The sequence below is a fragment of the Schistocerca piceifrons genome, chromosome 1 (genome assembly GCF_021461385.2).
Source record: "Schistocerca piceifrons isolate TAMUIC-IGC-003096 chromosome 1, iqSchPice1.1, whole genome shotgun sequence".
NCBI classification, from domain to species: Eukaryota; Metazoa; Arthropoda; class Insecta; order Orthoptera; family Acrididae; genus Schistocerca; species Schistocerca piceifrons.
In genome coordinates, this window is record NC_060138.1 from 576,979,528 (window position 1) to 576,991,859 (window position 12,332).

The following is a 12,332-nucleotide window of genomic DNA, read 5'->3' on the forward strand; positions in this document are numbered from 1 at the left end:
TTGTCACTTTCAGCACCATTTAATGTTTGTTGTGAAACTTCTGAATTATATTTTTGCAGTATATAATAATTGTGGCTCAACAGCAGGGTGCATCTTTCAATTGAATGGCAATGTTCACAATAAAGAGACCACTTGTAATCTTCTTGTCCCCAAGCTATTTAACTTCAAAATGATACAGCTTTTCGTGGAAAACTTTGTGCATCCAGCTTGTGAAATATTATTTTCTTTCTTGTAAGTGCTAATACTTTTCAGTGAGGCTCAGAAGTTCCTAATTTCAACCTCACTTTTTATTGTGATGTAATACCCATTTAGTAAGGATCAGAAGCTCTTAATTTCAATCTCACTTTTTACTCTGATGTAACAACACCCTTTCACATAATCTGCACCATTGAATCTACCTGTAAATAATACAAGAGCTACACCATGGTGTTTATTACGTGTGTCCCATTAGCACTGCACAGTGCATATTGTTTTCGACAAGGATTAACTACTGCTTTATACAACACATGGAGAAGCATGCAGAGTGTGAGTTTATGAGACTCAAAGCATTAAAAAGTTAAACATCAAACACAACAAAGATAAAGTGAAAAACAGCAACAGCACCATTGAAGAATTTCCAGTAACACTCAATATAATTTCTCCAAACAGTAACTATTTTTCCTTGTGAAAGGAGAGAAGAAATATCTTGTAAACTTTGGTAAGGTCATAAAAGAAAGCCACTCGTGATCTAAGGAAGGGAACTGAAATGAAATAAAATAAATATTAACAGTGGAATGTTGTAGACAAGATTATAAAAACCTGAGATTAGAATGAAGATATGGCAGTGGGGAGCCATAGTTAAAAGCAAAGTATTGTGAAAGTACAGAAAGCATATACACTGGATAATAGAAGTGGCAATAGGTAAAATAGTATGAGGTGTGACTTAAAATGTAAGAGAATAACATAACGTGAAAACACATGATGGGATTTATTTATTTTGTGTGCTCAGGACATGAAATTATTACATTACTGGTAGAGGATTAATAACATACAGAGGTTAATTACATACAAAGCATTCATTTTAGAAAATTCAATAAAGACAGAAAGTAACAACAATAAAAATACAAGGATTTATTCGCTCAACAAGAATTCATGAAATACAGACAGGGAGGTAAAAAGATAGCAAGATAGTTCTCTTTCTTGTCCTGTGGAGAGCCCAATATTCAGTGGTTTTGGCTGCTGCTTTATTAGATACAGCAAGATCACCGGTAGCACAGGTATTCTGCCAGTTCCTGCAGATTAGCAGATGTTGTTGGTCCTGTAGATTGCCACACAGGCTGAAGCTCTATTTCCTGATGATGATTTTGCATCATGACACCCCAGTTCTCTGTCTGCTCAGTGCCTTCCATGTCCCATAATGCAAGTGTGAGCCTCGGGCTGGTTCCTGTTTAACATTAATTTGGTGCAACTCAGGCAGAGAGTATTTCTTGGTGAGTTCTAGGAGATGAAAGAGTTGCTGTAGTTGTCTGGATAAAGCTCCTTCTTGATCTGAGTCTCGGTTGTTTAGGCTCATATCCAAGCAAGGGATGTCTGGGATCAGCAGCTTCCCGTTTCTTCTTTTTCAGTTCTGCAGCTGCTTTCCTGTGAATGCTTGGTGGTGCTATGCCCTTTAATAACATGATGGGAGAAAAGGAGTATGATGAAAGAAAAATTATTAAAATAGAGATAAAACAACTGGAAAGGCAGAACTATGGTACTATGATAGGCAGGTGACTTGTGCAGTGAAGCTGATAATACTGACCCTTTGTTCTGCAGAGTGATGTTATGTGATACCATTATATTCTTTGTATAATCCATTCATCTTACTAAGATCGATTTGGTTGCCAATGACATGTAGATAATTTAAAACCTGGTATCTTTTGTAAAACACCTGTATTTTGGATTGTTATTAAAGACTCATAAGTGCTACATATCCTCTAGATGCACAGTCTGTTCTTCCAGCATAAGATAGATACTTCATAATAAGGGTTGAGAGGAACCAGTGTGGCTCTTTCACAATCCTAATTGCTAATAATGTCATAGATCTGCCAGGCAGGAATGTTCTCAAGTGCAAAGAAAATTACTTAGTATGCTGGATCAGAGTTTTCTAAATGTGCTTATAATTTCAGAGACTTTAACAATATAGCTAAGTTTTATGCAGTATTTTCTTCATTAAAATTTATTTTTGAAACATTTAATCTGTTTTCAGGAGTGGAATTACCGGATCTCAGTAAGCCGCCTCCAGGATTTCCTTTACCTGCAGTGACCACGCCTGCTCCTGAAGTCTTGTTGGACGAGTTAATGCCAAGTGTTCCGTATTTTGAATTGCCTGCTGGACTCATGGTACCTCTAATCAAGGTGAAGTACCATTTAAACAAACAATTGAAACTCCAGGTTTGAATATCAGCAATGTTAGGAAATGGATAAGTTGCCTCTCACCATAAAGCTGACTCACTGAACTGCAGACAGGCCACAAAAAAGAACGTTACACGTTGTAGCTTTCGGCCAAAGCCTTCTTCAGCAAATAAAACACACACACATTCACAAAAGCAGGCACACCTCATGCGGGAAACTTTTACCACTGACGGCTCAAACCAGAGCTGCTGCTGGTAGTGGTCATGTTTGCATGAGGTATGCTTGCTTCTGCGAACGTATTTGTATTTTCCTTGCTGAAGAAGGATTTGACGTTTAACAGTCTTTTCGTTTTGCCTGTCTGCAACTCAACAGGTCATCTTTACAGTGAATGTCAGTCTATTCTGTTCCTAATACTGTTGAAATACCATTTATATGATTTTGGTTTTATGCATTGTTGAATGTTTTTATTTTATAAGTTTCCATATGCAGTATGTAACATCAAACTTGGTGTTGTGGTGTTTGAAATAAGATACATGATGCCAACTTTGGCTATTTGGTATTTACAGAAAACTGAAAATGTCTAACATATAACTGAATCAGCTTTGTTTTACAGCAGAGTCTCTTTATGTGTAACCAGCATAAACACCAGTTAATAACTACCTATGACTTACTAGTAGCCAAGGCAAAACAGTTTCGTGTAACAGACTCCTGATTCTGTAGGATGTTTCCTTATATTGCAAGGATGCCTTTAAACAAATAAGGATTTCTATAGTAAACTAGAACAAATCTTTGTTTTATCCTATCTGACCAGGCATACAGTGGATAAATTGGGGGGTGAAAGAGTGATGAGAGAAAAGTGTAATTGGCACGCTTTGTCATGTTTCAACACCTACTTGTGGAAGTACCTGCAGTCGGTAGCTGTGCACACACTCTTATTCGGTACCTGAAAACCTATGTGACAGGGTTCTGTGTCAAACGAAATGAAAAGTCAAACAGTTGCTTTATAGTTTCACGTGGAAAATTCTTCCTATTTTTATTTATGTCACTGATTTCCTATAAACAATGACCAGTTGTCACACTGTTTAAATGTTTCTAACAGGTAAGGAAAACAGACTTTTGCTAATCACACAAAAAACATTAAATGTTATGTTCTCTGCTACTCATTACACTAGTGGTGTTAACAAATACCTACTAATAGAAACAATAGCTGTTCATTAACAACCAATCTAAGCATTTCTGAAGTATATTACCAATACACAAAATATTAGTAATTTTCCCACCCCATACAATGGCCATAAAATGTGCATATACTTAAAGTGTTTTACTTGCATTCTAACGGATACTGCTCACAACCTGCAAATGAATTCACATGGTATTGGTTATGCAACATTATACTGCAATGTAACGGTTGCTGAAACTGATGTAAATAAACACAAATACTTTTCTGTAACAGAAATGTGGTGCCAAAGGAATAACAAACATAATCCAATGATACGATCAATTCAGTGCTAAGACTGGGAAAGAAAGCTCAGACTCAACTCATATTGACCGAAATTAAGTCAAAAGCTAAGACTGAATATAGAGTAATTTAGACTCAAAGCAGACCGAGTCAAATGGTGTGATCTATGGCCCTGTAAAGATTCGCACTGGAATATTAAGTAATTTTGGTTAGCCATTTACAGTTTGAAAATCGCACAGGTTAAAAAATTCATTCCTAACAGGCAGTTGAAACTGTGCTCAAGTTTGATGTAAGAGATATTGGCTATGAGCAGTAGCTATTAAAATGTACAGAACCAAACTATGTATACTCACCAGGCTTCACTGGATTAACAGTATGGCACCCATATTGAATGATGAAATTTAGTTATTGAAAATTACATAATTCTTAATTAGAGAAGGTTGTCACATAATATGGGTGTCATTGAATGCAGAAACTTCAGATTAACAAAAGTATATGAATAAATTGTGGAATGTTACAGTAATTTGGTTGTAATCTCTTCTGGAAGTTTTGGCTGGTTGAATATTTAATTAAGAATATCAGATAAACTAATTAAGTCTGGGCAGATTAATTACATTTCTAAAATTAGGGAAATTACACTTTGTAAGGAATGGAGTATTTCCTATAGATTAATGTAATAGCTCATGGTGTTTTTGTTGATAGGTGGAGGTAAAAAATTTTATAATTACAGTAACTTTTGAACTACTGCAGTTTTTCAAATGAAAGAGGACAGCAATCAGTCGCCCTTTTCTTGCAGGATTTATTCAGTAGATCTATATTTTGGCTAGTGCCTAGCCATTGTCAGTGCACCATTTCATAGTATCAGTGCATACTCTAGTAGGTCAGCCCCCTGTTGTTCAGGCGTCTGTCACAGTTCTTTCAAGGCTACGTGAAAGAATTGTGACAAACTCTCGAACAACATACTAGAACATGCATTGATCCTATGAAATGGTGCATTAATAATGGCTAGGCACTAACTGAAATGTAGATTTGCAGAATAAAATGTGCAAGAAAAGGATGACTGGTTGCTGTGCTCTATCATTTGAAAGTCATATCACAATCATTGAGTGCACCCACGTTCCTAGTGGAAGGTAACCTACTGCATTTTTAGTTAAACTAATTATTGCGATACAATCAGAACAGTACATAGCACGATCTGAAAATAGGGTTTTTAAGGGGATTTCCGTTCATGCAAAACTGACATTTTATATAACACGTACTCACTATTGTTAGATTACCATGGATATGTGAATAAGAATATTAGGGAAAAAACTTATAAATTATGGTCGTAGATAAAGTAGAATGGTCTGGACCAGTCCTGCTTTGTTACAACTTGCATTCTAAATAAACTGCAAGTCATGTTCAGAAAGTAAATGTATTGTGATCATGATGGGTTGCAGTTTTTATTTCTGGAGTGTTTGCAAGACTGAGTGGCCGAGGGGGATCCCCCTAAGCAGAGTGATCACTGCTGCAACATGGTAGTATGCAAACTCACATTATAGTATCTAGTTGTGTGAAACACATTGTTAAGAAATCCCACCAAGTGCAAGCCACATGTTGTGATCCGCTTCCTACTTGCAAAAGGAATAGTAAATATCAGAATTTTTTTGCAAATCAAAATGGTGTATGGCGAAGGTGTTATGAGCAGAACCAGTGTGTTTAAGTGATTTGTGAAGTTTACTGAAGGCAGAACAAACATTCATGACAAAAAGAGGAGTGGAAGACCTACCATTCCGACTGATGAGTTGGTGCAAAAAAATCAAGGAAACTGTTTGTGAAGACCACTGATCGATAGTGGATGAAATTTCTGTGATGTTTCCACAACTCTCCTGAACTCTCTTAAGGAGACATTTACAGACACGTGGGATAACAGAAACTGTGCACAAGATGAGTCACAAAGCAGCTGACAGAACGGCACAAGACAAATCAGATCAAAATCACCAGCAATTTTCTTGAGCAACTTGAATTGGAATGTGAGGATTTTCTGGGCTCTGTTGTGACAAGATGAAACAAGGGTGGCTCATTACACACCTGAGGCAAAAATACAGTCATCACAGTGGTGTCACACCAATTCCCCAAGTGCCAAAAAATTCAAAACCACAGTTTTGGACAAAAAAAATCATAGCCTCAATGTTTTGGGACCAAAAAGGCATCACTTTGTTTGAATTTCTACCTCAGGGATACACCATCAATGCAGAACGACATTATGAGATGCTAAAAAAACTCAAAATGAGCATTCAAAACAAAAGGAGGGGAGTGTTGATGAGAGGAGGGTGCTTGTTGCACGACAATGCCCATCCTCACACAGCCTTAGCCATCAATGCAATCTTAGAATCATTTGGTTGGGATGTTTTGAACCACCCTCTGTATTGCCCTGATTTGGCATCTTCAGATCATCATCTTTTCATGTCACTGAAGGAACACGCCAGTTGAATTAAGTTTTCAGCTGAAAAGCAGGTGCGCAAACAGGTGCTAGTGTATCAACAATATGCTGTTTCTTTCTTTCTTTCTTTTTTTTTCCAAATACACTTTTTTTAGGAAAAAATATAAAAATCTAGTATACTTATTTTCTATACATTCCTCATATTTTAACAAATTATAATCTGATCGAATAGGCCTCAGAAGGCCTGATGGTACCAGCCATCTGCCATGTCATCCTGAGCCAATATTCATCATCGGATGCAGATGTGGAGGGGCATGTGGTCAGCACACAGCTTTCATAGCCATTCTCAGTTTTTGTGACCTGAGCCACAACTTATCGAGCAAGTAGCTCCTCAGTTGGTCTCACAAGGGCTGAGTGCACCCCGCTTGCCACAATGCTTGCCAGACCTGGACAGTCCTGTACCCAAGTGCTAGCCAAACCCAGCAGCACCTAACTTTGGTGATCGGATGGGAACCAGTGTTACAACTGCGGCAAGGCTGTTGGCATTTTAACCGATTGCTATAACTTAATTTTTAGAGTCAAAAGAATGTACGTAGTACACAGAGTAATTACTAGTTTATAATATCCAATCACACACTTGGGTCAAATTCCTGTCTTCATAGTTTAGAGATACAGAAACTGAGAGGAAGAATGTATATCCTTCATAAGATAAAGCAAACATTTAAGTCCAGGTTATTTTGTTGGAGGGCATACTTCATGACTGTGTGTGCTTGAGTTATCAGTTCAGACGGACTATTGTTTCTGTTGTGTCTTGGCGGAAAGAGCAATACCAAGAATAAATGAACTATGAACTTTATTTACACTCATAAACTGAATAAATAAATATAAAAAAAAACAGTTATTCAAGCATGACTCCACAGTACTAGCTTCCAGTTGACGATGCAGTGACAAGAGTTTTTACAATGGTGACGCCAGTGTGGCTGTATCACTTGAGACCAGTAGAGCTCAAGAACAATCCGGAAGGTGTGGTGGAAGCTTAGAGCTGGTTGGAGAGTGCATGGCTGCTGAAAACAATGTGGAGAGTTGAGCTCCATCGGATGAGCTGCAGACACAGCCGATATAACCCTGGAGTAAAGGTGAGTTGCACACTGGCGACCCAGAGGGGTGGTGGGGGTGACCAACATCTAGCCCTTTGTGGATAACTTAGGAGGAGACATGGAGTGCAGATTCTAATAGGGCTTGAAGTGAAGGACCGCTGGGGTACAGGGAGCTCCAATAGATTGCCTGCCAGATGCTTTCGGTGCTGGGCCTGAAGTGACTCATTGTGAAACTGCTGCAGAGTGGCCAGGCTGTGTCCTTTATACCTTTATAGCCATTTGATGGAAGAATACGATGAAAATCAGCAGGTGTGTCACCAGTAGAAGAAGAAATGCAGTTAACAACAATAGAGTGCACTTATGTTGTTACCATTAATGTTTTCCTGCCTCTACCTCGGTGGCATTTCCAGTGGACAGAGAGGCAGCAGCTCACAGTATATGCCTGTGTTGCTTGCAGTTGGGTCTGGACCAGTCCCGCTCCAGGTGGAGACAATATCCAACCCCCTTAAGGTGAGGTGCTAAAGCCACCTTGAAGATAAAGTGGATGTCACTGGAGGAGATGCCCTGGGACCAGTGAGCCAGCAGCGGCAAATGTTGGTGGTCATTGGAGGTGATGCTAAACCAATGGTGGGTGCCTGAGATGTTTCAGTGCTAGCAAGGCACCCTGTGTGTAACTGATATGGCCTACACGTAAGGCCACGATGGTCTGAGACCTGAAAAACAACAGACAGGCAGGGTCATCGTTCACAAAGGCATACCGGCTACTGGTAGGTGGTGAGGGTGACAAGACTGGGTGTGAGCCAGTTAGCTGTGCCTGTGGCTGAAGGAGGCCTTGCCAGTGTTAGTGGGGCTGGCTGCAATGGGAAGTGTGGCAGGGGCTGGAGACTCATCAAAACCCATAAGTGGCAGCAGAAGACATGGCATCTACACTGCTGCCTGACCTGACATCAGTGCAGTGACGGGCAGCTGCAAAGGTGCCTGTGGGACATCAGCCAACTTGGCTGGAAGGCAATGAGCAGTGGGACATCATGGCCGTGCCAGTGCTCTCGGCTGGCTGGAGATGGAATGGCAGCATGACTGACAATCTCAGCTGGAAGCCATGGACCAGTGGGTTGTCAGCAGGGGACCGACAGGCTCGTGATGTGCTGCTGTTATGTCAGCAGCGTGCTGATGAGCTTGGTTGGGAGCGTGGCAATGGTGTTGCTTGTGATGGTGAGCAACTTGCGGGTTAGCTTCTGTAGAATGTTGTTGTTCCATTGCATATGCTGTAGTAGCAGCAACTGCCTAATATGGTCAGAGACAGTGGGGCCATACTGAAATGAGACACACATCTATGGCAAGAGAAAAAAGGTCAGCAACCATTGCAGGTAGTCCCAGATATGTCAAGCTACTATCAACGAGCATGGAATGTATGAAGAAGTCTAAGAGTCACAGATAGGATGAAATCCACACCTCGTCTCCAACTTTTTTGTTACGGCCAAGAGGGGCATGTCAATTAATGTGTCCCAGGTAGCTAGAATAATGGACTTTATTTTCACTCGGACATGAATCCACACTACTAGTTCCAATCCACTGATGGTCTCTAACGTTTCACTGACAGAGCTCTTCCAATCACGATGCCTGTTCAGCCATATCGCTAGGGCATTGCAGAAACTGAGAACGATTCTGGAGAGAGGACTTGGCAAGGTGAAAGGTAATAGCTGCGTGGGGATAGCATGCTTGTTGTGGATGATGTGGAGAGTTGAGCTCCATTGGATGAATTATGGATGCAACCGTTGTAATATGGGAGCAACAGTGAGTTGCACATTAATGGCCTGGGTATCGCTGACGTTGTATTCTGCGTGGAGAACTTGGACCAGACATTGAGTGAGGACCCAACACAGCTCGGAGTGAATGACTGTGCCGTGCCAAAGGTAGTTCCGATTGAGGACTGGCAGATGCAGTTTGCCCGAAGCAACTCCCAATGTGAAACTTATGCAGAGTGGCCAAATGATGTCCTTTATAGCTGTCCAGTGGAAGAACACTGCTGTGACAATGGCCTGGTGTGTGACTTGTGGGGGAAGAATCAGTGCCCACAGTGGCAGTGCTTATTAGTGGAACCTCTCATGCTGCTAGCAGCAAAGCTGGCACCATATGTTTCCATGGCGGCTGCAGGAGATGCAGTTGGCAACAACGCAGGTGCTTATTTTATTGCCATATTTTTTTCCTGCATCTCCCTCAATGGTGTTCCAATGGCCAAAGAGATGATACTTGCATGTATTGCTTGGATATGGATTCGAGGTGCATGCAAAGGGATCCATTCATTATTACTAATACTTGAGAGTTTGTCATGCCAGATTAAGAACACTTCAGCTAATATAAGAGTTCAGTCATCTGCCCCATTTATAATAGGTGTGCACCTGTGCTTGGATTGGGGTAGATTTTATGATCATTTATGTAATAGGTGTGCTTAGACTGGAGTAGATTTTATGCTGTCTACACCAGGCAGATAGAAAATTGTTGCAGAGATTGGTGGGATGACGAAATGTTGCTCAGAGGTGAGTGGGGAGAGTAGTGGTTAGTGTGGGTCTCATATTGTGGTAAGGGAGTCGTATATGTTTCATGGTAAGAGTTAAGAAAGTGGTAACCAGGAGAGGTTTAAAGTTCATGCATGCAAGGTCAGAATAGCATTGTGTGGCAAGAGGTACTCTCTTTTGTTGTTTTCGAGATTAGTCAGTTCTTCCCAAGTTGACTGAGATGCGTGAAAAATATAGTTGAGAATCAGATTGGTAGGGCAGTGGTGAGCTGTGAAGACAGTACTATGATTAGCTGTATAATTTTTATAGCAAATATCAGAATTTATAACTTTGTCATATATAAGTGGGAAGAATGTTATATGGAAATGATGGAAAGAGCCGAAGTTCAAGTACTCTTATGTTTTTTGGGATATTGATTCACACTTGTGTATGAAATTGGGCATTTATGAGATAGAGTTTAACTTTTCAGAAGGTGATAGGAGATTCATGAAAAGACTTTTATAATTTGTTGTCTGGAAATATATCAAGTATTTTATTAAATTCAGAATTGGGTGTGCCATGGTTCTATATATTGAAAGTATTGGTTTTTTATAGAATCAGATAGTGCCCATGATGGTCCTGAAGTCCAGCTAAAATCACTGTGTGTGACCAATGATGCAGTTGCTGTAATAAAAAAAGTCCCCTTCCAATGATACATCATAGATTTGTTCATGAACCTGTCCTTCAAAATTAAAATTCTATCATTAGGAGCCGTTTTCATAACTGCCCATAACTAGGAAAAGTGCCTTTGGCTATTACTGAGTCCAATACATTATATTGGGCACCATAGAAATAATGTAGAAAAAGTCAGAACGGCTTTTTCTAATGAAATCAACTTGATTAGAGACTTTCTCTACTGGTGAAAGCAGACAATCCTGACGCCACCCCTACTCCTTCTGACCAGAAACAGATCATACATAACACAGTAGTTACCATTGTCTTTCCCTTATTTCAATTTGGAAAAGATCCTGGTGAACAATATCTTACTCAAGACCTTTAATCTTTAAAGTTAGTTAGCAAATTCTTAAGGCTTTTGTATGCAGATAATGCATTATAGGTACATTTGTTTGGTCGTAAGAAGTCCAGTAACACAAAATGGGGGAGTAATATTCTTGGATAGCTCCACCAATGGGGCTTCGATGGACAGATGATTTCTTCAACTATAAGGTCAGTGATAAAAATGTATCAGGTTGGCCCAAGGAAGAGAATGTCGTCTCTCAAGAAGCAGTTTTGAGTACTGCGATGTTCATCATAGCTGTTAATGTTGCAGTATTTATAGTGTAATCATCAAATAGTGCTCATCAACACAAATGAATGCTATTTCCTGTTCTTACTTCAACATTTCAATAATTAGCCTTGAGCAGCCGCTGGTGAAGTATCAGTGCAGCAGCAGTGCAGTAGCGAGTCGCATATTTAGCTTTCAAATTTGTTTTGTAGTTTGATTCTTAATTTCTTTCCGAGTGTTTGTGCTCTTGCATGTTTAATTGCATAAAATCCTTGCATATTCTCGTATTTGAGAGGAGTAATATTGCTTATTGATAGCCGTAGCGTATAAATTCGCGGAGTCGTTAGATATTAGCAGTAGGATGGATAGGGTGTTTGCGTGCTGTGTTCGGGCGCAGGAGGAACTGACTGCGGTTCGCAAGTAGCTGAGCGTGCTGTTGGCCACAGTCAGCCGCCTTCAGGCTGCTGCCTCAAGGTGCATTGACGGCGGAGGGTCTGCGCGCGTCTCTTGAGACACCCCAGGTGTCACTTGCTGCGTCCGCTGACTCAGCCGCCGAGGCACCTTCTAGTGTACCCGGTTCGTTGGGGCCGCCCTCACCTCAGGGTGAGTGGCAGAGTGCAACGCATTCGCGTCGCTCGAGACGGAGGGCCAATGTGGAGGCTGGCCCCGCCCGTTCATCCTGTCAGTGGGCAGGTGGCCGCTCCTGGAGCAGGCACACGGGGGCAAAGGCTTGCTGGTTATTGGGAGCTCCCAACGTTAGGCGGGTGATGGAGCCCCTTAGGGAAATAGCGTACAGGGCTGGAAAGAAATCCAACATGCACTCGATTTGTCTGCCAGGGGACCTCATCCAAGATGTGGAGGCGGCCTTGCCTGCGACTGTCGAGCTTACGGAGTGCAGTCATCTGCAAGTAGTTGCTCACGTCGGCACCAATGATGCCTGTCGCTTGGGTTCTGAGGTGATCCTCAGTTCGTACAGGCGGCTGGCGGATTTGGTGAAGACCGCTGGTCTTGCAAGCGGGGTGCAAGCAGAGCTCTCTATTGCAGCATCGTTCCCAGAGTGAATCGGGGTCCTTTGGTTTGGAGCCGGGTGGAGGGTCTCAACCAGAGGCTTCGTCGACTCTGTGATGGTCTTGGCTGCAGATTTCTAGACTTGCGCTATTGGGTGGGGAATTGTAGGACGCCCCTAGATAGGTCAGGGGTG

At 41.2% G+C, this 12,332-nt stretch overlaps 1 protein-coding gene across 4 annotated transcripts in view; it reads left to right on the plus strand.

The window, feature by feature from the left end:
* Positions 1-12,332, plus strand: part of LOC124802124 (calcium homeostasis endoplasmic reticulum protein) — a 341,070-nt gene that overhangs the window by 223,349 nt on the left and 105,389 nt on the right. For all 4 annotated transcript variants that reach the window (XM_047263128.1, XM_047263126.1, XM_047263124.1 and 1 more), the window contains one exon: positions 2,228-2,376. In XM_047263128.1, coding sequence (XP_047119084.1) covers positions 2,228-2,376 — 149 coding nt within the window. The remainder of the gene's footprint in view (positions 1-2,227; positions 2,377-12,332) is intronic.